This window comes from Dreissena polymorpha, chromosome 1, assembly GCF_020536995.1.
Source record: "Dreissena polymorpha isolate Duluth1 chromosome 1, UMN_Dpol_1.0, whole genome shotgun sequence".
Lineage (NCBI taxonomy): Eukaryota > Metazoa > Mollusca > Bivalvia > Myida > Dreissenidae > Dreissena > Dreissena polymorpha.
In genome coordinates this window covers 111,381,999-111,406,823 of record NC_068355.1, presented here as the reverse complement: position 1 = coordinate 111,406,823, position 24,825 = coordinate 111,381,999, and the positions used below count along the sequence as shown (strand labels likewise).

General features: G+C 36.0%; 1 protein-coding gene across 2 annotated transcripts in view; it reads right to left on the bottom strand.

Moving 5' to 3' along the window:
- The window catches only part of LOC127844479 (ceramide glucosyltransferase-B-like), a 58,729-nt gene that overhangs the window by 32,587 nt on the left and 1,317 nt on the right, over positions 1 to 24,825 (bottom strand). For both annotated transcript variants that reach the window (XR_008032753.1, XM_052374746.1), the window contains exons 2-3: positions 21,628 to 21,766; positions 6,102 to 6,204 (exon numbers count right to left, since the gene is read on the bottom strand). Coding sequence is in view for 1 of the 2 variants with exons in the window: in XM_052374746.1 (XP_052230706.1) it covers positions 6,102 to 6,204; positions 21,628 to 21,766 (242 nt within the window). In the remaining variant the exon portion in view is untranslated. The remainder of the gene's footprint in view (positions 1 to 6,101; positions 6,205 to 21,627; positions 21,767 to 24,825) is intronic.

Here is a 24,825-nt window from a genome sequence, read left to right as displayed (position 1 = left end):
CAACAAGAAGTCACTACTGGTAGATATGAACGCAGTAGAAGAAGTTTTGGTCAAAAATAAATTTGTTTGAATAAACTTGCGGACATTTCTTTGTTTGTGTTTTTACACTTCTTTATTGATGAATTCCGATGGGGACTGTTGTCGACATTCCGGAGAGCAGGCAAGGGTAGGTGCGAACGAGGTCTTTTTTGCGGGTAGCGGTAGGTGTGAAAGGGGGTCATTTTGCACTTCGTAATTAATTGGCAGATGTTTTTAAGTAATATGTGCCACGATTTGTTAAGACGCTAATTGACATTTAATTGAGACAAAAATTGACACTTGAGAACGTGAAAATATGCAATCGCATTTTGTATGTATAAATATTGAACGTTCAACAGTGGTGTTTCAAACATTCGTTAAAATTGTCAAAAATATAGTGCTACGCCCGCAAACCTCAACAACTGTATCCCTGTCTCCCATGCGACATTCAAATTTAATGTCCATGCTTTCCCAGAGGAAAAATCACACGATGTACACTAATTCTTATTTTCTCACGTTTTTCACGAAATGCACGTGGACTGTTAATCTTTTGCTAGAAAATTACCAAATTGTCAGAAAAGTAAAGTGCTATGCAACCCATGCTCCTAATCATAATGACGCTTCCTATTTTGAATGCTTAATTAAGCTTCCCAATGCCCCGGATTATTGGATTGTGCAATAGTAAAATGGCGGCCATTTTCGGTCCAGTTTGGTGGTTTTATTGTCTTTAAATATTTTTTTCTCCATTTTTGCATTTAAAAAAACAGCCTGCGCGCTATACACTGGAGCGTGCTTTACGAGGAAACCTACGGTATGCCAACAATATCACTTTAACAAGATTGTTTGGGGCAAGGTGGGGGCATAAATACAATCATGACTTTAACGAAATAATGTATATACCATGCAGGCGATCAAAACAAAATAATCATTCCCAAAAATAATTTTGCTCGCCATGAGCAATCAGAAGAAGAGTGCTAATTTTTAGGTCTGCATTAATAAACTAGGAGTGCTCACAATTATAATAATAATCAGAGAATAATAAGTAAGTAGCCAAACTGGCCCACTAAGACTTAACACTCAGAAGCAAAGTGAAAATGGCTATGTGCAAACAGCATAAAACCAAAACAGCCTGCCAGTAACTCACAGTTTGCTCAGGTTTTATGCTGTTTGCAACTCATCAGTATCAAGTGATGGAAATGAAGCCTTTAAAACTTAAATGTAGCAAGAAAGATGCTATGATTTGAGGCATTTACATTGCAAACCTATTCATCCATTACCGTTACCATTTTCCCTAAAATAACACAATACAATTACAAAACATAAATAGATTTTATTGATCAAGGCTTAATTACATTTCAGACAATCAGTCTTTAATCATCATACATTGATTTTAGGTTGACCTCATTGATAAACACTTATAACCAACCACATTGTTAATCCCAATATTTAATATAGGTATTAAAATTCCTACACAAGGAACACAGGAGTGACACACGCAAGCAAGAGTTACTGGAGACGTCAATACTTAAGCTGCACAAACTGTTTACGAATTTAATAAGTGAACTTGGTGAAAAAACTTCAATTTTTAAGAGTTCCTCTTTTAAATATATCCATACAAACTGATTTTAATGTCTTTGTGTTGTTAAATAATTTCACACATCATATGTTGAAACTAATTTTGTAATGTGACTCAAATTTTGGCAATTCTAAAGCAAACATTTTCTTGCATACCTAGAAAAAAAGAACCAAATATATTCCAGAATTCTATTACAAGCGACCTAGTATGTTCAAATTTATTTAACTTCTAAATTGTAGTAAGAAAACGACACTTAGAAAGTTAGCCATCTATTGTATAACATGTTTCAAAACAAGAGGGCCTGAAAGGCCCTAAGTCGCTCACCTGAGATTCAAAGGAAATGACCTGTTCTGTGCAGCCCAAGATGTCATTAGAACAATATGTTGTTACCAACTTTCATGACTAGTGAACACCCTGGCAGCCACGTTTTTCAACAGACCAGAACCATTTTCATACATATCCAAGATATCATTTAAACAAATATACTGACAAAGTTTCATGAAGATTCATGTCCATATAAGGAAAAATGACCCGCCCACTGGTAGCCATGTTTTTCAAGCAACTGGAACCACTTTCGAACTTGTCCAAAATATAATTGGGACAAATCTTCTGACAAAGTTTCATGATGATCGTACAATGAATATGGCTTCTAGAGTGTTAACAAGGTTTAACTATAGCTATATAAGGAAAAATGCCACGCCCCCTTGGCGGCCATGTTTTTCCACCAACCGAAACCATTTTCGAACTCATCCAAGATATCATTGGGACAAATCATCTGAGGCCATCCTTAAAAATTCTTTTATTTGGCATAACCCGACCGACCCACTCAAATCGGCCGACTGAATTTTTTTTCGCCATTTGCAAAAGTATAGCGAATTTGGCTCAAGAAAAATACAATTTGCGAATATGCTTAAATCTCATTTAATTTTATTGAAAACATCCGCCAATTTAATCCGGAGTGTTTTTTAAAAAACTATTTTTCTCTTTGTTTCCATGAACAATTTGAAGCGCATAGGGTAGCTGGCCAATCAACATTGAGTTAGCTATCGGGTAATATTGGGTCATTCATGCGCAGATAATGAAATACACAGTTGATATTGTCGTCTGCCTACAATATAACGGCCGATGGCAAAAGTCGTATAAAACATAAGCAAATGAAAAGAAGCGTAACACTCAATAAATTATTTGTAAGCTGATCAGTTTACAAATTTCTACCGACTATCGATCTGAATTAAAGGATGATAATTAAATAATTAGTAACATGTCAAAGATGTTGCATCTTTCTGTTCTGGATTGAAATTAAAATGTTATTATTACTTTGTTGTTTTTAACTCACAAACTATGCTATTGTAAAGTAATATGTCAACCACATAGTATATTAATTACGTATTTTCCCTGTTACTTGTTTTCATTTGCTGTAGTCAAACGATATGCACATTTTATTTCATGTGCAAAATGTGTACAATTTTTTGGACTGTGGTTTTCGGATAAAGTATTTTTCGTCGATTATATTATATTTTCGAAGTTCTTTATAGAAAAAATAGACTTACGAATACACGTGCGGTGATACGGACGGTGCAGAAAAATCTTTACCAATTTCCTTTCATGAGGCAGAAGACTTGGATCTTTATTTGATAATTACCTTTCAGTTTGGTATATGTCTGAGTTCTATGTCAGAAAGAAAAATACTAAAAAATAAATAAAATCCCTACCTACCGACCCACCAAAATTTACCTGGGTCGGGTTATGCCAAACAAACAATTTTTAAAGGATGGTCTGACCAAGTTTCATGATGATCAGACAATAAATGTGGCCTCTAGAGTGTTAACAAGGTTTTACTAAAGCATGATACATAGCCATATTAAGAAAAATGCCCCGCTTCCTGGTGGCCATGCTTTTTAAGCAACCGAAACCATTCTGAACTCATCCAAGATATCATTAGGACAAATTATCTGATCAAGTTTCATGAAGATCGGAAAATAAATGTGGCCTCTAGAGTGTTAAAAAGGTATAGTCAAATAAGGAAAAATGCCCCGCCCCCTGGAAGCCATGTTTTTCAACCAACCAGCATCATTTTTTAACTCTTCCAAGATATTATTGGGGTGAATCTTCTGACCAAGTTTCATGAAGATAGGACAATAAATGTGGCCTCTAGAGTGTTAAGATTTTACTATAGCCATATATAGCCATATAAGGAAAAATGCCCCGCCCCTTGGCAGCCATGTTTTTCAAGCAAATGTAACCATTTTCGAACTCATCCAAGATATCATTGAGACCAATCTTCTGACCAAATTTCATGAAGATTGGACAATAAATGTGGCCTCTAGAGTGTTCACATTGTTTTAATATAGCCATATAAGGAAAATGCCCCGCCCCTTGGCAGCCATGTTTTTCAAGCAAACGTAACCATTTTCAAACTCATCCAAGATATCATTGAGACCAATCTTCCGACCAAATTTCTTGAAGATTGGACAATAAATGTGGCCTATAGAGTGTTAACAAGGCTTTACTAAAGCCATTTAAGGAAAACTGCCCCGCCCCCTGGCGGCCATGTTTTTTCACCAATCTCAACCATTTTCAAACTCGTCCGAGATATCAATGAAACCAATGTTTTGACCAAATTTCATGAAGATTGGACAATTAATGTGACTTCTAGAGTGTTTACAAGGTTTCTATATAGCCATATAAGGAATACTGCCCCGCCCCCTGGCGGCCATGTTTTTCAACGGACCGGAACCATTTTTGATCTCAACCAACATATCATTTAGACAAACATTTTGGCAAAGTTACATGAAGATTGGGCATCAAATGTGACTTCTACAGTGTTCACCAGGTTTTTCTTTTTTTTGACCTAGTGACCTAGTTTTTGACCCAGCATGACCCAGTTTCGAACTCAGTCAAGGTATCAATTGGACAAATGTTCTGACCAAATTTCATGACGATCAGACAATAAATGTGGCCTCTAGAGTGTTCACAAAGCAAAATGTTGACGACGGACGACGCACGACGGAAAAAAGCGATCACAAAAGCTCACCATGAGCATGTTGTGCTCAGGTGAGCTAAAAAGAGATAACAATTTGTTTATTATCACATGATATGTTAAGAAGAACTATAGCGTATACTAACAATTGCGTGTAATATGCTTCTTAAATGTTGTTGGTTAACCTCGGATGTATCAAATGTAGTAATGCCTATTATGTATTCAATGTCACATTATAACTTGTAATTAGAGCACTCTCACTCTCCAGGATAAGTGATTTATTAATTGATGTATGTAATTTGAACATTGTAATTATTTATATTCAACACGCATGTCTGTAAAATTATCATGTATATGTATATGACGATAAGCTTGCTATGCTTAAGCCAAAATAACTATTCTGTTCTGTTAATTTCCATGAATATATACTATGCAAACTGTGGACACTTCCATTAAAATATTATGTGCACAAGTATAATTTGAACCCCTCTTTCTTTAATCCTGTACCGCAAAAGCTGGGTTCCCACTGCCGATCAACTCGATCAAGCCTGACCAAGCGGTCGGGTACTGGTCTGGTACGGTCGTCACGAGGTGTTGGGGGTGGTCAGGGGCGGTCGGCATTGGTCGGGCTTCCTACCCGATATTTTTTGACATGTCAAAAAATATCGAGTAGCGGTCGAGTAGGAAATTGATCAAGAAGCGCTCGGGAAGTGTTCATGTATTAGTCGAGTAGAAGATCCAGTTGATCGAGAAGCAATCGTGTGGCGATCAGATTGACATCTTTTACACGATCTGTACCCGATCCGCACGACCTCTACCCCGAGTTATTTTAGATCGCAACATGATCCACTCCACCTCTATTTTATTTGATGTACAGATTTACTAGACTGCTACCCGACGGTTACTCGACCGTACACGATCACTTCCCAATTGCTATTCGACCATACACGAGCTCTGTACCCGATCCGCTCGACCTCTACCCAAGTTATTTTAGATCACTTTGTACGACTGTAGTACGACCATCACGATCTGGTTGTGTAAAGATCTGGTGGCGATCAAGCTGAGGTCCACTTGGTGGAGCTGAGATCATATAGGGCTCGCGTATAGGTCGAGAAGATCGAGCGGAAATCGGAAGGATGATAGAGTGGACGTCGTGAATGAGTTGTGTGGGGGTCGTGTGTTATCGACAAGAGGTTGAGAAAAAGTCGTGTATACCCTTTTTAGTCATGCTTGGTCAGGTTTGGTCGGGATATTTCGGTGATCGGGATGATCAAGTTGATCGGATCAGCAGTGGGAACCCACCTTTAGATTCATATTTTGTAGTCCCTAAGAAAGTTAAATTGAATTAAAATTTAAAGACCTTAATACTAGATTCGAATTTTAAACTCATTAGTAGCAAACAGCATAAAACTTGAACAGATTGTGAGTTACTCACAGGCTGTTCTGGTTTTATGTTGTTTGCACATGGCCATTTTCACTTTGTTTCTGAGTGGGAAAGGGTTAAAGAGACAAAACTCAATACTTTACCAATGAACAACTTTGCGTCCACTTTTGGATATCTTTCTATAAGCTTCTGGACAATCATGATTGCAGGGTCCTGCTCATCATGCACCGAAAACAACAACTCGTACTGAAAATAGACAACCATGATGAGTAGAAAAACATCTATATTTGAAATAAGACAATCAATGATGGAAAGAAAAACACCGAGCGCAGGAAGTAAACAAATTTTAATGAATAGAAAAAAACGGTGTGCACTGAAAACAGACAAATGATAACGGATAGAGGAATGTGAGCTGAAAAATAGGCATTTAATATGGGATAGAAGAACAACTTGTACTGAAATAAACAAAAATAATGTACATGTATAGAAGAACATCTGTTACTGAATTTGACACACAACAATGGATAGAAGAACATCTAGGACTTGAAATAGGCAAAAGGTACTATGGATAGAACAACTTTCACTGGAAGATACAGACAAACAATGGATATAGGTCACATAACCCCAAACCAGAACTCCTGTTTGCAGGGTTCCATGCAGTCAATTTGATACTTAGCACACATTGTTCAGTGCATGCTGCCTAGGATTTGTAAAATACATTGCAAATGGTATGTTTTGGTATCAAATTGAAGGTATATTTGTAAGCAATAAGAAAAAAAGCCATTTTTGTGCTCTGCTTTTTCTGTTGATGGCTCCCGGCTTTGAAAGTAGGTCATACTATTTGAGCCCAAAATGGTCGCCTCCACATGTGTCAAAACCGGTGTGCCTATTCTAAGGTAAATATTTTCAACGCATAGAATTTAATGACATGCATTTATTTTCAAGAGATTATGCATTTATTTTTCCAATGATGTATGATGATATAGTGCTATATGCTTGATCATGGTAATAATTTATATTGAACTTCAACTATTTTATGGGTAATATAGAAGGAAATTCATAACACATGCATACCGTATTTTCCTTAGTAAAGCGCGCAGTTTTTTACCTCCAAATTTCAAACAAGAGAGCCGGAAAGGCCCAAAGTCGCTCACCTGAGATAACAAGATATTATTGGGACAATTTTTTTGACCAAGTTTCACGAAGATCGAAAGATAAATGTGGCCTCTAGAGTGTTAACAAGGTTTTACTAAAGCCATATAAGGAAAAATGCCCTGCCCCCTGGCAGCCATGTTTTTCAACCAACAGGCATTATTTTTGAACTCGTCCAAGATATTATCGGGATGAATTTTCTGACCAAGTTTCATGAAGATTGGACAGTAAATGTGGCCTCTAGAGTGTTAACAAGATTTTTCTACAGTAAAACTGCGATAATTCGAGGAAGCATGGGACCGACATCGATGCTCGAGTAATCGCAGGTTTCGAATAATCCATGGTATTATTTTTTCACTGTCTCGGTTGATAATACTTAATTCTGACCGCAAACGCTTTATTTACATTTAAGATGGTGATAGAAATAAAAAAGGCTTTATAAAAATCGCTTAAGGTTACAGTATAATAAACAAAACAATTAAGATGATCGTAAAATAATTTAATTATTTCAACATACACACAAAACATATATATAATCAAAAATATCTCATCAATATTCACTCTAAATGTAGCATAATTATTTTAAAAAAGCACACAAGGTACGTACATGCGCATGAAAAAAACACACACCTAAAACAACATAATCACTACACACTTTGCATTTTATGTACATTAGTCAGACTTGTTTTGCGCAAAGTCAAGGATTGAAGATTGTCGCAACCCATTAGCTTCCCGGAACTGATGGCGGAAGACGTTTCACGATAATTATCGATTGCTGGTAATTATTTAATTATCATTAAAACTGTGTAGCTTTGATCTGCTTCTCAAAGGATGACAATTTGCAGTGTTTCTGAAACTGCAACAACCTTCACACCTAAGCGAGCGTCTTTTGTCTGCTTGATTGCGCTGTTTTCACAACTCGAATATTTTTAGCACCGACCAGACGAGAAAGCATCCTCGAATAATTGCCAGTTAATTAGGTGTGAAATGCCTTTCAGGGACCGGCACACGACCTCGAGTTATCGAAAATCGCATGTTTGAGTTATCGCGGGTATTTTTATATAGAAATTAAAGGAAAATGCTAGGGACTTTCTTTAATGCTCGAGTAATCGCCAGTTTTCGAGAAATCGCCAGCTCGAATTATTGCAATTCTACTGTATAGCCATTTAAGGAAAAATGCCCCGCCCCTTGGAAGCAATTTTTTTCAAGCAAACATAATTATTTTCGAACTCATCCAAGATATCATTGAGACCAATCTTCTGACCTAATTTCATGAAGATTTGACAATAAATGTGGCCTGTAGAGTGTTAACAAGGTTTTACTATAGCCAAATATAGCCATATAAGGAACAAGAAATTTGTCCACAGGACACGGATGCCCCCAACTGTAACTTTGTCACTACATAAAAGTATAACTGTGTAAACGCTTGGTAGAAGTTATTAGCTTTTTTCAAATCCTAAACGCAGATTTCGAACCTAAACACGGACCCTAAGTTCAAGGTCAAGGTCACAGGGGTCAAAATTTGTGTGCGTATGGAAAGGCTTTGTCCATATACACATGCATGCCAAATATGAAATAGCTATCTGAAGCGACATAGAAGTTATAAGCATTTTTCGAAATCTAAACGCAAAGTGTGACGGACAGACGAACGGACAGTCCGATCACTATATGCCCTCCTTCTGGGGCATAAAAATGTCTAAGAATATAAAAATTAATCAGAAAGCCACATAAACTAGAGAGCGGACAACATGCTTAATCCTTGAAATGCACTAAGTGACCCTGTGCCATGTTTTTGACCCGGCATGACCCATATTTGAACTTGACCTAGATATTGTCTAGATACAACTTCTTACCAAGTTTAGTAAAGATCAGATGAAAACTACTTCAATTAGAGAGCGGACACCAATCTAAATCCTTGAAATGCACTAAGTGACCCAGTGACCTAGTTTTTGACCTGGCATGACCCATATTCGAACTTGACCTAGATATTGTCTTGATACAACTTCTGACCAAGTTTAGTAAAGATCAGATGAAAACTACTTCAATTAGAGAGCGGACACCATGCTAAATCCTTGAAATGCACTAAGTGACCCCGTGACCTAGTTTTTGACCTGGCATGACCCATATTCCAACTTGACCTAGATATTGTCTGGATACAACTTCTGACCAAGTTTGGTAAAGATGGGATGAAAACTATTTGAATAAGAGAGCGGACACGAAAGGTGACCGACTGACCGACGGACAGTGCGAAAACTATATACCCCCTTTTCTTCCAAATGGGGGCATAAAAACGGTTTATTTTCGAAAAATCGCTTTTACTTTCTCGCAATTTCCAGAAATGACTTATACATGTTGCATGAAATCTAAATATAGATGACATCGTTGTTAAAGAATATGAACTGTACACGGCACTTTGTGTGCAATTAGATACAGTACAATAATTGTTGCAATATTTAACGAACTAAAAGATGATAATGATACAGCGTCTTTGACTTTTATTTTATTTAGGGAAATGTCAAAATCATTTGCAAGATACCCAGATACTTAAATGGAAATTCAATACGAAGCTTTTATGTTGTTGTTTGCGCTACGCAGTTTTTGTTTATAAATAAATACACCCAGGCCTATTTTCGCGCCCTTTTGTCCAAACAAAGACTTGACACAAAAATATCATGGGCATATACATGTATTTCTTTCTGGCTATAATTTATAACAGAACATTAACTGTACACGATGCGCGCACACCACAACGCATGTTTGAAAACCCTTGTCCAGATTGGACACCTATTTCATCAAATCTTTAAATAGAAACATATGCCGAAATTCATTAAATACTTTAGAAAAATGTCCGATGTTTTGTTTATGAGTTTTCTTGAGCACTTTTGTCGTCAATATCAATATGAATTTGCATTTGAAAATGGACATTGGGAATATACGGGATTATCGGGTGATGGATAGAGACGGAAAAATTCGCATGTATGTGGTTATCGATAGAGACGGTAATAAACACATGTATCGGGGAATCGATACACGCGGGAATATACGCATCTATCAGGGAAAGGGTTAACATATAGAACAACTTGTACTACAAATTGATGAACAATATCGGATAGAAAAACAAATTAAACTGGAAATCCACAATTATATTGAAACATAATTTCAAAAAGAAGCCATAAAAAACATTTTTCCAATAATGTTATTAAACTAGTTTAACAAATTTGAAAAAGACTACATAATACAGAAAAAGTCTTTAAAAAACCTAAAAAGACACTCTTATTGTCATATCAGCGTAAGAGTCAAGCTTTCGGACTGTTTATCAGCTGTTCCAATTTTAGAAGATTTAGGACCCCATCATAATTGTCTGACTCAGGTAAAAAAAAAAGGCTAACAATCTTAAAGTTTTTGACAGCCAATTAATGAAAAAAAGAATATTGTTGCTGAAAAGTCAAAATAAGAACATTAATTTTGTCTTCCACTGCATGCTAAAATTTGAACATTTTAAAGGCCTTTCATCAAGTATAAAACAAATATTTACAATATTGACCCTTAAACCATTTGTTCTGTTCCAACAATGGAAACAAACAAGGTTAATTTGCAATATGACACATCAGCAAACAAAATTAAGGATCTACATTTCAGATTATGTATGATCTTGTTTAAAAAAGCCAGATTTTATGGTTTACAACTTAACAACAAATAGGCACGATGACTTTCAAATATGCACAAGTGAGCTTGACAAGAAAAACCTGGCTTTCAAAACAATTGACTAAAAATGTTAATAGGTTTTACAATAGAGGCCAGGTAAAGACCTCTTCACAATTAAATGTTTCTTTCTTGCAAATCACGCAGTTAAAAAAAAATCAGCACTTTTTCCAGATTTCCCATATCAGCCATTAAGGCAGGATTTTTCCCAAAGTCAATAGGCTAGAGCCTCTTCCCACTAAGAGAAACAGAGCTGGTCAATACACTTAATCCTTTACCACTTAGATACATATTTTGAAGTGTTGGTAGTCTTATGGAAAGTTAAATTTAATTAAAGACCTTTCTTACTAGATTCAAGTTTTAAAGGCTTCATTCCAAACCCTAAGCAGCGTTCGACACTAACAGGAGCCCGACACTTTTTAAAATGAGACTTGGACTCCTTGTTTTTGTATTTTTCTTTGATTTTCTTTTTATAGTTTTGCAAGATTAGAACGTCCGAACTTTTGCGCATTCGAATAATTTGCCACTAATCATTCTGCTTGAACAAAAAACAAAAGAATCCAAAATATTTTATATTGGTTCCCTGTCGCTATCTGTGCGTGTAGTAGTTGAGCGTGCATAACCTGTGTCATTATCATTGATGATTTCAGTGGTTTATTGCAGTTTGTAGGCTTTGTCACTTCAACCACACTAATCGGTTTCTACGGTGTACATCTCCACGATAAAATCATGGCAAGTTACATGTATTTACATCTAATGGACTTATGATGGAAACAAGATCTATTCCTCAAGGAAATTGTGCTTTTCATGCATAATATTGCCTAAACATATATATTTAATTTTATGTTTTCATGGTGAAAGAACCTTATGATGAAATTGAAATAAAATTTGAATTATATTGCATTTCCCCATTTCCAGGTTCTTATAAATATTATGGAGAACATATATATAGCAATGAGAAGTATAGGGCTGTTACATCCTTGCGGTATGATATATTAACTACATGTATGACAAAACAGAATGCTCCAATATAAATGGTTTTCAAGTCAAATGTAGAGGTTAAACAAGAAATCATAAAGCCAGGGCCCTCAATCTATCAAATCTGCCGCCAAGTTTCGGCGGCAGTCCCCAACCTGAAAAGTAGACGTTTTTCCCCTTTTGGGGGGAAAAATTCCCTCTAAAAAAAAAATAAATAATTTTATTTTATTTTATAGAAAGATGTGTCTCATGATGATTATATTTCAATTCTATTTCAATTTAATCTTTTCAAACATACTAAATTATGAAAAATGCAATAAATATAGTGCAAACATGTACAAATGTAATAATGAGGGAGTAAGTAAAAAACTCCCCCAAAAAGGGAAACGCCGAGAAACGCCGAGAAAATTCCCCCTCCTAAGGGCTGCGGACCCCTTCCCCCAAAGTAGTGTGAGGGCGCTGAAAGCATACTGCAATAGAAAATAGTATAAGTTGAACCCATTCAATAAAAAAATAACTATTACCTTAAATATTACTGGAATGCGTTTAGTGACTTAATTGTTGGACTCCTTGAAATGATTCTGTCCGAACACCTTAATGTCAAAAGTAAGGAGTCCAAACGACTCCTTACTCAGATAAGTTTGTGTTGAACACTGCTTAGATACTGATAAGCAGCAAACAGCATAAAACCTGAATAGACTGAGAGTTACTCACAGACTGTTCTGGTTTTATGCTGTTTGCATATAGCAATTTTCACTTTGCATCTGAGTAGGAAAGGGTTAAATTATTTAAATCAGAACTAATAGTCATGTCATCAGCTTTTAATTACATTTTTTTTACTTATAATGTCACTTTAAACACTGCACATTTATTTTATTAATCAAATGCACATTAACTGTGATTTAAACGTTGTGCAAATATTTCCAAGGGTAGCAACCTTATGCAAGAAATAAAGACACTCAAAATGTTTCTTAGGGTCTTTATTTATCAAGTTATATTTGGTTGTGATTCAGATAACTTAAGATAGCAGAATAAATTCATGATTTTTTAGTAGGTTCTTTATCATAAGAAATAGATTTTGAATGAGCATTTCTTGTCAACAAAGACACACTTGGTTGGAGTGTTGATGTTTGATTATTCAAAAACACGAGGGTAGTAGCAATTATTGTTATCTAGTAATTAAAAAGTTGTTAATTAATCCATAAACAATACTACATTACAAATCAATTTTAGTATGATATATTCAATAATCAATATGTCAACTCAATTGAAATGCCAACTACTGTACATATATTGGATTATTGACAGTACAGAATTGTGACTTGAAGTAAGTTAGTTTAGTCATGTAAATTTGGTCAGTGATCAGCCTGTGTTTTTCCATTTCTGTCAATGATTTTCTGGACACTGCATGCAGACATTCTCATAATCCACGAAAAGTAAGTTCACTCAAAAGTTTTAAGGCAAATGAGCAAATAAGCCCTCTTTAGGAGGTCTGAGGCTTGCTAATTCAAAATCTTCTTAGGCTTGCTTATAAAACCATGTATTTGTGCATAATTTCCTGATATTGCCTGCTACATGTATCTCATGTTCTTAAGTAAATAGGTAAATCACTAACTCAGTAAGTAACTGATAATAATAACTGATAATGGAATGCAAGTAAACAAAACTTCCCCAAAGTGAGGAAAGTGCACACAACTCATGCACCATTTCTAAAATAAATATACTTTAATCTGTTTCTATAATGAATCTTAACAGTGATGTTCACCTTCTATAATGTTGGTTTAACAAATAATTCAGACTGAACAAGTAAATTATAAATAATATAAGGACTCAGTTTTCCATCTCACAAACCAGTCAATACATCAATAAATATGAAATCAAATATCCAAGCAAGGCATGTTTTAAATAAACCAGTATAATATAAGCAATCTTCTAGTAAAACTGATAAACGCGTAAGCGTAAAGTTTCGTCCCAGATTAGCCTTTGCTGCTCTTCAGTAACAAAGGGTTGGAAATAAACCCTTAAATATTTGAATCTAGTAAGAAAGGTCTTTGATAAAATTTAATTTTCTATGGGAATACAAACACGTCAAAATAGGTAATATCTAAGTGGCAAGGGTTAACCTCAACTTCACTTATTTTATTCCCCTCATTACACCACGCCTGTTAGTATGCTTAATCAGAAACAACTCACATAGGGCAGTTAAGGGAAAACATGAAGAAATATATTATATAAACAAGAGCACCGCCTTGCGGGTGCAGACCGCTCATCTATTTTCTTTTTAAAGGTGAAGGGACTCTCATTTTCAATCACAAAGGAGGGAGGGGTGGAGTGAAGAGCGGTGCATTGTGTGGGGGTGTGGACATTTATTACATTTTCTTCCAAAAATGCGAAAAAAAGGAAAAAAAAAATCGGGGGGGTGGGGGGGGGGTGGGGGGGGGGGGATTCTTGGGTGCGATGGTTGGACGGTATTTCAAACATAAAATAATAAAAATAAATATTTGTGTTTTTTAACCGAAAAAATAATTGGGGGGGGGGGGGTGAGGTGGGGGTATAGTGTGAGGGTGTGGTGGTAATTTGTGAGATGATCTTAAAAAAAAAAAAAAAATAGGGGGGGGGGGATTCGGGTGGGGGGAGGGGGGGGGGGTGGGGGGGGGGGATTCTTAGGTGCGATGGTTGGATGGTATTTCAAACATAAAATAATCAAAATAAATAGTTTTGTTTTTTAACCGTTTAAAAAAAAAATTGGGGAGGGGGTGGGGTGGGGGGGGGGGTATAGTGTGAGGGTGTGGTGGTCATTTGTGAGATGATCTTAACAAATAAAAATAAAAAAAATAAAAAAAAATAGGGGGGGGGGTTGGGGGGGGGCACGGGCGATGGTTTGGGTGGAGTCTATTGTGGTATGTCAGGTAAGAGTAGTTTTGTCAAAGTATCAATCAAATCTAATCACAAGAGTTCCGCGGTCGGAGATGACCGCATTGAAGCCGGATTTTTGATTTAAATGACAGGAAAGTACCTTTCGTGTTTTTGTCAATGCAATACTTAAATTACTGAAATATTGTTCAAAGGTCAAAATGAAATGTAAGTACTTTTCAAGGCATGAGCAAACCTTGTGTTATGTTTTGAATGCATGCATATACATGAGAATGAATGACCTTGAAATGACCAGTGGTCATCTAAGTGTGCTTGCAAACCTTCATGTCAAGTTTGAAGACTCTATGTCCAAGCATACCAAAGTTATAACAATTTTAACATTTTAACATTTAAGGTCACAGTGACCTTGACCTTCAAATGAATGACATTGAAATGACCAGTGGTCATCTTCTAGTACTGGCCAATCTTTATTTCAAGTTTGAAGACTCTAGGTACAAGCATACCAAAGTTATAACATGAAATAAGAACTTTAACATTTTTACATTCAAGGTCACAGTGACCTTGACCTTCAAATGAATGACCTTGAAATGTCCAGTGGTTACTTACTAGTTCTGGCCAACCTTCATGTCAAGTTTCAAGACTCTAGGTCCAAGCATACCAAAGTTATAACAACTTTAACATTTTTACATTCAAGGTCACAGTGACCTTGACCTTCAAATGAATGACCTTGAAATGTCCAGTGGTTACTTACTAGTTCTGGCCAACCTTCATGTCAAGTTTCAAGACTCTAGGTCCAAGCATACCAAAGTTATAACAACTTTAACATTTTTATATTGAAGGTCACAGTGACCTTCACCTTCAAATGAATGACCTTGAAATGACCAGTGGTCATCTGTTAATCCTGGCCAACCTTCATGTCAAGTTTGAAGACTCTAGGTCCAAGCATACCAAAGTTATACCATGAAATAAGAACTTTAACATTTTTACATTCAAGGTCACAGTGACCTTGACCTTCAAATGAATGACCTTGAAATGACCAGTGGTTACTAACTAGTTATGGCCAACCTTCATGTCAAGTTTCAAGACTCTAGGTCCAAGCATACCAAAGTTATAAGAACTTTAACATTTTTTATATTGAAGGTCACAGTGACCTTGACCTTCAAATGAATGACCTTGAAATGACCAGTGGTCATCTGTTAATCCTGGCCAACCTTCATGTCAAGTTTGAAGACTCTAGGTCCAAGCATACCAAAGTTATACCATGAAATAAGAACTTTAACATTTTCGAGCACGCCGCCACCCCGCCCGCCCCCCCGCCCGCCCGACAACATCAATCTATAAGCCGAGATTTTTTCGAAAAAAATCCGGCTAATAAATAAAGTAGTTAAGGCAATTTTAGAGAAATTTAATAATTTGACCTTGAGAGTCAAGGTCATTCAAAGGTCAAGGTAAAATTCAACTTGCCAGGTACAGTAACCTCATGATAGCATGAAAGTATTTGAAGTTTGAAAGCAATAGCCTTGATACTTAAGAAGTAAAGTGGATCGAAACACAAAATTTAACCATATATTCAAAGTTACTAAGTCAAAAAAGGGCCATGATTCCGTAAAAATGACATCCAGAGTTATGCAACTTGTCCTTTTACTGTACCCTTATGATAGTTTGCGAGTGTTCCAAGTATGAAAGCAATATCTATGATACTTTAGGGGTAAAGTGGACCAAAACACAAAACTTAACCAAACTTTCAATTTTCTAAGTATAAAGGGCCCATAATTCCGTCCAAATGCCAGTCAGAGTTACATAACTTTGCCTGCACAGTCCCCTTACGGTAGTTAGTAATTGTTGCAAGTATGAAAGCAATAGCTTTGATACTTAAGGAATAAAATGGACCTTATGGTGATGACAATAGCTCATAATTTTTTTTCAAAAAATAGATGAGCTAACAAACACACTATTAAAAGTTTTAATGTTGTTTTATTATTGTATTTAACTGAATTTAAATGATATATTATGTGCCAATATCTGGCTCAAAGTAAATCATCAAAAGAATGAGAAGTGACTTATCCATCATTAAATTAGACAAAACATCTCCCTCACCTCCCTTACTGCTGAGCCCTGAGTACTGTATCTATGCTTTGGGAAAATGAGAAAAATAATTAAATTTCTTTAAATATAACAAAAGGGTGAAATAACTTATTAAAATCAGAATGTTTGCAGTCAATTTGGTTCAGTAATCTGTTCTTACTTAAAGAAATGCATGTATCACTGCAAATCTTTAAACTTCCTTATTCTAACAAACCTGCACTTGTGTAAGCTTTAGAGGAATGGTGGTGCTTCAGATGGGAAATTTTACTACCACGACCATAGGGGAAATATTATTTTTTAATAAGCATGTTAACATGTTTCTATTACACTTTTTTTTTTATAAAATATTATCAAATGCTTTGCTACATATGCTAAATTTGGTTTGATATCAATCCTACAAAAAGGCATATAACTTACTCAAAAGTTTTTTTCCTCCCCCAATATTACAATTATCAGGAAAGGATATCGCCCCCTTGGTGCAAAAAGGTACCATGTGACATTGAAATAAGAAGGCACATGGTAATTTTTTGCACCAATGGAGCAATATTTACCTATAAGCTTCTAGCTAGGGATGGGTGCAAATTTCAGCCTAAAAAATTCACTGCAAACAATAATTAAAACCACTTTTGCTGAACAATTTCATTAAAAAATTGCATTAAAATTAACAACAGAAAATATAGGCAAACATTTTATAAGCAAACGATTTAAGGCAGCCGAAACTTTCTGAATACCTGTGTAAACCACTTGCACTGGCAAGATTTAATTAAATTTGCACTATTGAGGTCAGGGATAAAGGGGGATTAAACCTTTTCAAACTAGAAATGGCGCGGCAGAGGCCGACGCGTATCCCCACGCCGAATGTTTGACCTAGGTGTGCCCCAGGGTTGGTAATGGGGCCATGCATAGCTGAGATTGACCATATTGTCATAAGAGAAGTTCAGTATCAATTTGAAGTGAATCGGTGTAGAAAAGAAGAAATTATAGTAATAGGCAATTTTGGGTGGGTGTGGTCTATGTGGGCGGGGCCCCAGGGTTGGTAATGGGGCCATGCATAGTTGAGATTGACCGTATTGTCATAAGAGAGGTTCAGTATCAATTTGAAGTGAATCGGTGTAGAAATGAAGAAATTATAGTAAAAGGCAATTTTGGGTGGGTGTGGTCTATGTGGGCGGGGCGCCCCAGGGTTGATAATGGGGCCATGCATAGTTGAGATTGACTGTATTGTCATAAAAGAAGTTCAATATCAATTTGAAGTGAATCGGTGTAGAAATGAAGAAATTATAGTAAAGGCAATTTTGGGTGGGTGTGGTCTATGTGGGCGGGGCCCCAGGGTTGGTTATGGGGCCATGCATAGTTGAGATTGACCCTAATGTCATAAGAGAAGTTCAGTATCAATTTGAAGTGAATCCGTGTAGAAATGAAAAAATTATAGTAAATGGAATTTTTTGGTGGGTGTGGCCTATGTGGGCGGGCGCCCCAGGGTTGGGATTGGGGCCATGCATTGTTGAGATTGACCCTAATGTCATAACAAAAGTTCAGTATCAATTTGAAGTGAATCCGTGTAGAAATGAAAAAATTATAGTAAATGGAAATTTTTGGTGGGTGTGGCCTATGTGGGCGGGGCGCCCCAGGGTTGGGAATGGGGCCATGCATGGTTGAGATTGACCGTATTGTCATAAGAGAGGTCCAGTATCAATTTGAAGTGAATCGGTGTAGAAATAAAGAAGTAAATGTAAAATAACCTAAAAAAATGAGTGATAATTTCTGACGCGGCCCCACCCCAACCGCTATAACTTTTGACCCAGGGGTCAGATCAAAATTCCAAATAGTGCAGGGTCGCACATATGCTCATAGCTACCATGTGTGTAAGTTTCAAGGTTCTAGTGCTTTTAGTGTAGGAGGAGATAGTGGCCAGGACGGACGGACGGACGGACGGCGGAGATAACCACAATATCCCCACCTTTTTTTCAAAAAGCGTGGGGATAATTAACAAATTAACATATTTAAGTGTAATAGTCCTCAGGGATTAACATATGTACATGATAAACAGGTTGTTAACATAAGCCAAACATTTCAGAAAAAAGTGGCAGCTTTAAAACTGATCATATTTTTTTTACTAACAGTTTGCACCACTAAAACTTGAATATTTGTCCAAGCAATATTATATTACAAAATATATTTACTAATATATAAAAATAAGTCGATGGATTCAGTCATTAGTATATTTGGCTAAATACTTTGGGAAACATGCAATGTGCTAACATGGAAGTCATGTATTTGGTCATTCAGAAACTTTGGCACTATTGAATACTGAATTTATTTTCATTATAAATTTCAAATGTCCCCAAGCCATAAAGATTGTGGTAATAATTTTCCAGATTTTCAATTCTGGGCTTAACTTAATAGGGCAGCTACTTTCATGTGCTGGGTTTAAATGCTGGGTGGCGAGTGATTTTCCAAAATGATAAACCCTACTAAAGTCAATTTTAATAGGAAAATTTCTCTTAATATATCTCACTTTTGCAATGAGTAATCTCTGGTGAGATGATATCAATGTGTATTGGTTCCATGTTAAACTGATTTACATGTAGTTTGGCTATGGACATCAGTGTTCTCCAGAAAAAATTCATAAGCAAGAAATATTTTCGAAGTAGCCAGTGACTAAGCAATATAACTGGTGTATTTGCACCATTTCAATTGATGCATGTATTTTGGGGAAAGTAACCGGCATCTAGATAGAATGCAACAGTTGAAATCGCTGGCTGCCGGGGCGGGAGAACACTGGTACATGTAAGCAGATATCTAAGTGCATTCTGTTTGGTATAGCATCCAACATGGCAGAAATTATATGACTATAAAACAAGAGCACCGCATAACGGGTGCCATGCTCGGCTGCGGGTGCAGTTTTGAATAAATAAAAGCTTGTCACATTTTTTTTTTAGAGGTCACAGTGACCTTGACCTTTGACCAAGTGACCCAAAAATGGGTGTGGCATGTAGAGCTAGTCAAGGTGCAGCTACATATGAAGTTTCAAAGTTGTAGGTTGAAGCACTTTGATTTTAGAGGCAATGTTCAAAACCTTGACAAAATGTAAAGGTTTTACATTTTGTAAAGCGGGCGACACAACGAGCTGGCTATGACAATACCCCGGGTTTTCTCTGAAAGCAGCCGAGCTAAAAATTAGCAAAGCAAATAACTAAAATACGTAAAACACATAAAATAATTAACTAGGAATATTGTGTATTCAAATCACATAAAAAGAAGAACATTGCCATTGCCATTTAGGCCACGGCTTTTATATTTCTTGGTTTACAAAACCGCCGACCCTAATTTTTGGAAAAAGGGAAAAAAAATAAAATCGGAAAATCGTCTTTTTTTTAAATATTTTATTCCCGACCGCACTGCAAAACGAGCGAAACGAGAAAAAAAAACGATCCGGTTTGAGTACGGTTGCGAATAAAATCAAGTAAGTACAATCAACGATTGGTTCACATATATTGCAGAGATCGGGATATTTTTCAATGTGACACATTATGTACCAGTCCTTTTATGGGCACTTCTCAAAATTTATTTCGGGTAAAAATTACAGACAATAAGAAAATCAGCGTCAGTAAAATGTCGACCCCATCAAAATTTATTTCCGAGTCTGTGACGCAACTATATTGTTTAACATGTTAATTATATTAAACAAACCCGATATTATAGTAGATAAAAAAGTATTTGATAATTAGTATAAATAATCCAATAAAACACTGCCATTATTTACGATATATGTGTTTAGGAATTTTGTAAACACGTCCGCCATAGTTTATAGGAACTGTACAGAAAGTTTGGAAATCGGAACAAATCGGTATATCTCGGAAAATCATTGATAAATGTATTTGTCGTTTTAATGCTTAGGGCCGAGTAATTTCGGCAAATCGGAACTCAACTTGCGTAAAACACTAGCTCAATTAACCATTAAACTCCGCCTCCGTTCTCGGCAAAAGATTCGAAGGCGGAGCTATGCACGTGCTTTTATTAAATTGGAGGATTGCAATTGAGAAACAAACACACGATTGGTTCGGCATGTTGATTGCTAGACAAAGGAAGCCAATTTTTTCGGCGCGAAATTTGTCGCTTTATTGCTTCCGACAGAAAGCGGCTTTCCTTTGATGACGTCAATTCACACAGACTGCACATTTTCGGAAGACTAACTGACTCCTTGTTTACAATTCCGGTAAAAAAAAACACTTGCTAACATTAAACTTTGGATTAAATTATCAAAATAAAGCAAAAGCGAAGTTGACAAATATGATTAAATTAATTCGCATCAGTTCAAATAAGACGTTTTGCGTTGTAAATCAACGAGTTTTCATGACAACAATAACTTTGACAAACATTACCGCGACGACGCATGGATCGATCTACCTCGATTTTTTTTCATGTACGATCTCATAAGTCGAGTAAGAGCAAACACATACCGGGTAATTTGTGTATGAGTAGTTTATCTTATATAAGATTTATGCAACGGGCATTGCATTGCGTAATGAAGCGCATCGAATTATGGAAATGAAGCGCAGTTTTTCGTTTTAATGGGAGAAGAACGCATGTCATGTAATGGAGTGTTTAAAATTGCCTGATGTTACAAAAGGTGCTTTTAGGACTCATTTCATTTGAAGATATAGATGTTTTTCATTGCATAATTTGATTTTTTGTCTCTGTGTTAAGGTTATAAAAGATATGTTGTCTTTGTTCTGATGTTATTAGTATTAACTTTTTTTTCCGATGTTTTTTTTTTTTTTTTTTTTTCGACCGCCCGATGGACCATTTTCAAAATAATTTTTGTAAACCAATAAAAAAAAAAGTCGTGGCCTTACATTACAGTAAATGTCATACCTTAGGATATGTGATTTTGAAGAATGTTTCTAAGTTATAGTAGAGATGAGAGTCAACACCCACAAGGGGCTTTATGATGGACACGCCCTGGAGGTCTTCCGGGCAAACAGCAGGCCCATTCTTGTGCAATTTTAATTTTCTGAAAAAGAAGAGGCAAAATAACATTTCATGGCTATGTCGAACATCTATGGCAAACATATTTATCCAGATTTATCAATATGCATTTAGTTTCACACCATAACAATTTGATTCCAACATATGTATAAATTAATTTCATTACTGGTCGTGTACGTAATTCCGGCCTGTACGTAAAAAATCGGCCACCTGTGTTTAATCATTTTCATGGTCTAAACACACATGTTTTGATAATTTTTAGAACAATCAACTTGAAAACCAACCCTACTCTCAATATTTTGCAATTTAAAGAAGCATATCACTGTAAACGTCTGCATTAAAATGTCTCAAACATAACACAAGATATTTCTCTCATGGGAAAAATGACGTCATTAGCCAATGCAAAAAATTATACTTATATAAGAAACAAATATATTTGATAAAATTATTATTATTTCTCTCTGATCAACTTTTATTAAGGTATTTTTTAATTAATTGTATAAAAACATACATTTAAAACAAAAAAATCAGGACCTAAATATAAACTTTTAATATATGAATTACCTCCCTTGATTTGAATATTAATAGTTTACATGTTGTAAAATTAAATATAAGCGTTTACTAAAAATCGACACTAAAGTCAACTTTTTAAACAAAATGTTTTTACTTTCTTAGCTATGTTAGTAAAAATTGATTAAAACTATTGAAAATAAATATTTTTTATGAATTTGCAGTTCCCCATTAACCGTGCAGGCCTGTTAATATTTATTAAAATAGGTAGGGGGAGTAACTGATATAAAAACGTCGCATATATATTAAGTTTCAAGTCAAAAATTGTGTTTGTGTAAACCTTTATTAATACTCTTAAAATGAGGACATTCGTCTAAAGATATTGCTTTGTAATTGTACCTGCAGATTAAACTGAAAAGTGGCCGATTTTTTAGGTACAATTGCCCTACGAAAATTGATAGTTTATATGTCATTAATTACTGTTCATAAAAGAAACATACACTGATCTAATTCTATTGAAATTTTCATGCTAGGTGAGTTTTGAACCCAGGATTATATATGTGAAGTTTAGTTTCAACCAGTTGCCTAAAACAAAAGATTTTGTTAAAATAGTCCCAAAAGTGGCCGGAATTACGTACCCGACCAGTATGCTATTATAGTAAAGCCACAGTCATAGGATGATTATTGTTTTACACAAAGCAACAAATCCTTTCATTCTCTTCTATGTTTTTAACTGAATCACTGTTCCATGAACATGTAAGAAACTTAAAAAGAGCCAAAATTATTGTTGCTATCCCCACGCTTTTAATATTGTATTGATCTCCGCTTTAAATTTTAATTTTGTCCATCTGTAGCGGCCACTAACTCCTCCTACACTATTAGCACTTGAACCTTGAAACTTACACACATGGTAGCTATGAAATTATGTGCGACAGTGACGGCGACGGAATTTTGATCTGACCCCTGGGTAAAAAGTCATGGGAAAATAAATGAGTAGAATGGTTAAAAAAACTCATTTTACTAACAACATGCAACACACATGATAATAACTTTTGACCCAGGGGTCAAATCAAAATTCCAAATAGTGCACCGTCTCATATATGCTAATAGCTACAATGTGTTTAAGTTTCAAGGTTCTAGTGCTAATTGTGTAGGAGGAGATAGTGCCTGACCACGCCCAACCAAAATTTTGATTTAATATAGCTTCTTCGTTTATTCACCAATTGACTTCAAATTAACACTGAACATCTCTTATGACAACACGGTCTATCTCGACCATCCATAACCACATTAGGCAAAAAAAGAGGTCCGTTTCTGGTCTCCTTGAAAAAAAACCAGGGTCGGTAGGTAGGGATTTTTTTATTTGGCGACCACAATAAAAAGTTGAGGGTCGGCGCCAATTCTGGAGACCCGGTCGGATGACTGGAAACAGACCTATTTTTTAATTTTGGCCTTACCCACCCCAGGGCCATTGATAAAGGTAAAGGCAGCTTGGTTCCCATCCTCTTTCAATTTATCAGGAGGTCCACGGGTACTACTCCGTACCCCCAATTTTTTTTTCATACTTATATCAGTAATCAATACAATATATGTAGAAATGTATCCAAGGAAATGAACTGTCTTTGATGTATAGCGTGACATAAATATGTTACGACTCTGGCTGACTTTCGATTGGGGTTTGCTTCAGCTTACAGGTCTGTCAATACTATATAAACTGTTCGCTGAAGTTTCTTAAGCTAGACTAATCCTAGTCCATATAAACGGACTCCCAGAGCCTTTGTTAATTTTGCTATAAGGTGGCTCTGGCAGTCCATATGCACCCCTTCATAAACATGGGTGCAGCTCAGCGCAGCGAATCCGTGTGATTCACTAAACAGACGTCGTTCGAGACAAATTGAGGAAAATAATTAATAAACTTCATAAACATGTTAAATTTACCTGAATGGCAACCTACGGATGTTATCCTTTGCATGCACCCTATAAAAACACGATGATGTTTCAACACACTTTTCTTGCTGACATGTTTATGTTTAAATTTGAAACAGTGTATTCTGTATCGATTACCACATCGTTATCGACTTTATAGGCTGGAGCACATAACGCGACGTGCAAAAAATTGGTGTACTGCGACCTAACCAATATTGGGTCAATTTTCCAATATGGCGGATACAGCGTACAAAACAAAACCTAAGTCAATAAAATCAATTATTTCTTGATTTAATGGTACCATTCGGTTGAGTTTGTGGTTTAGATAGGTAAACTTTAATTAGTTCTTGCAGTTTCAGTGTTCCTTAACCATTGCATTGCCGATAACATTTTGCACCCATGGACAAGAGAGAGCGCATTGCAAGTCTAAGCAGCCAATTGGGCTATAAAGCTTAGAGTTGAATTATTGCAACTAGTCTAATCCAGGTCCGAGGCCTCTGAAAAAAAATCTTGGGTAAAGCCCTGAGATTCATCCATTGTTTACAGTGCCCCAGATAAGCTGCGTATCTGCGTCTTTCACCCTATTAAAATGTTTAAAAACGCAAAGATATACAATATCATGCGTATTGAAAACGCAACCAATTTGAC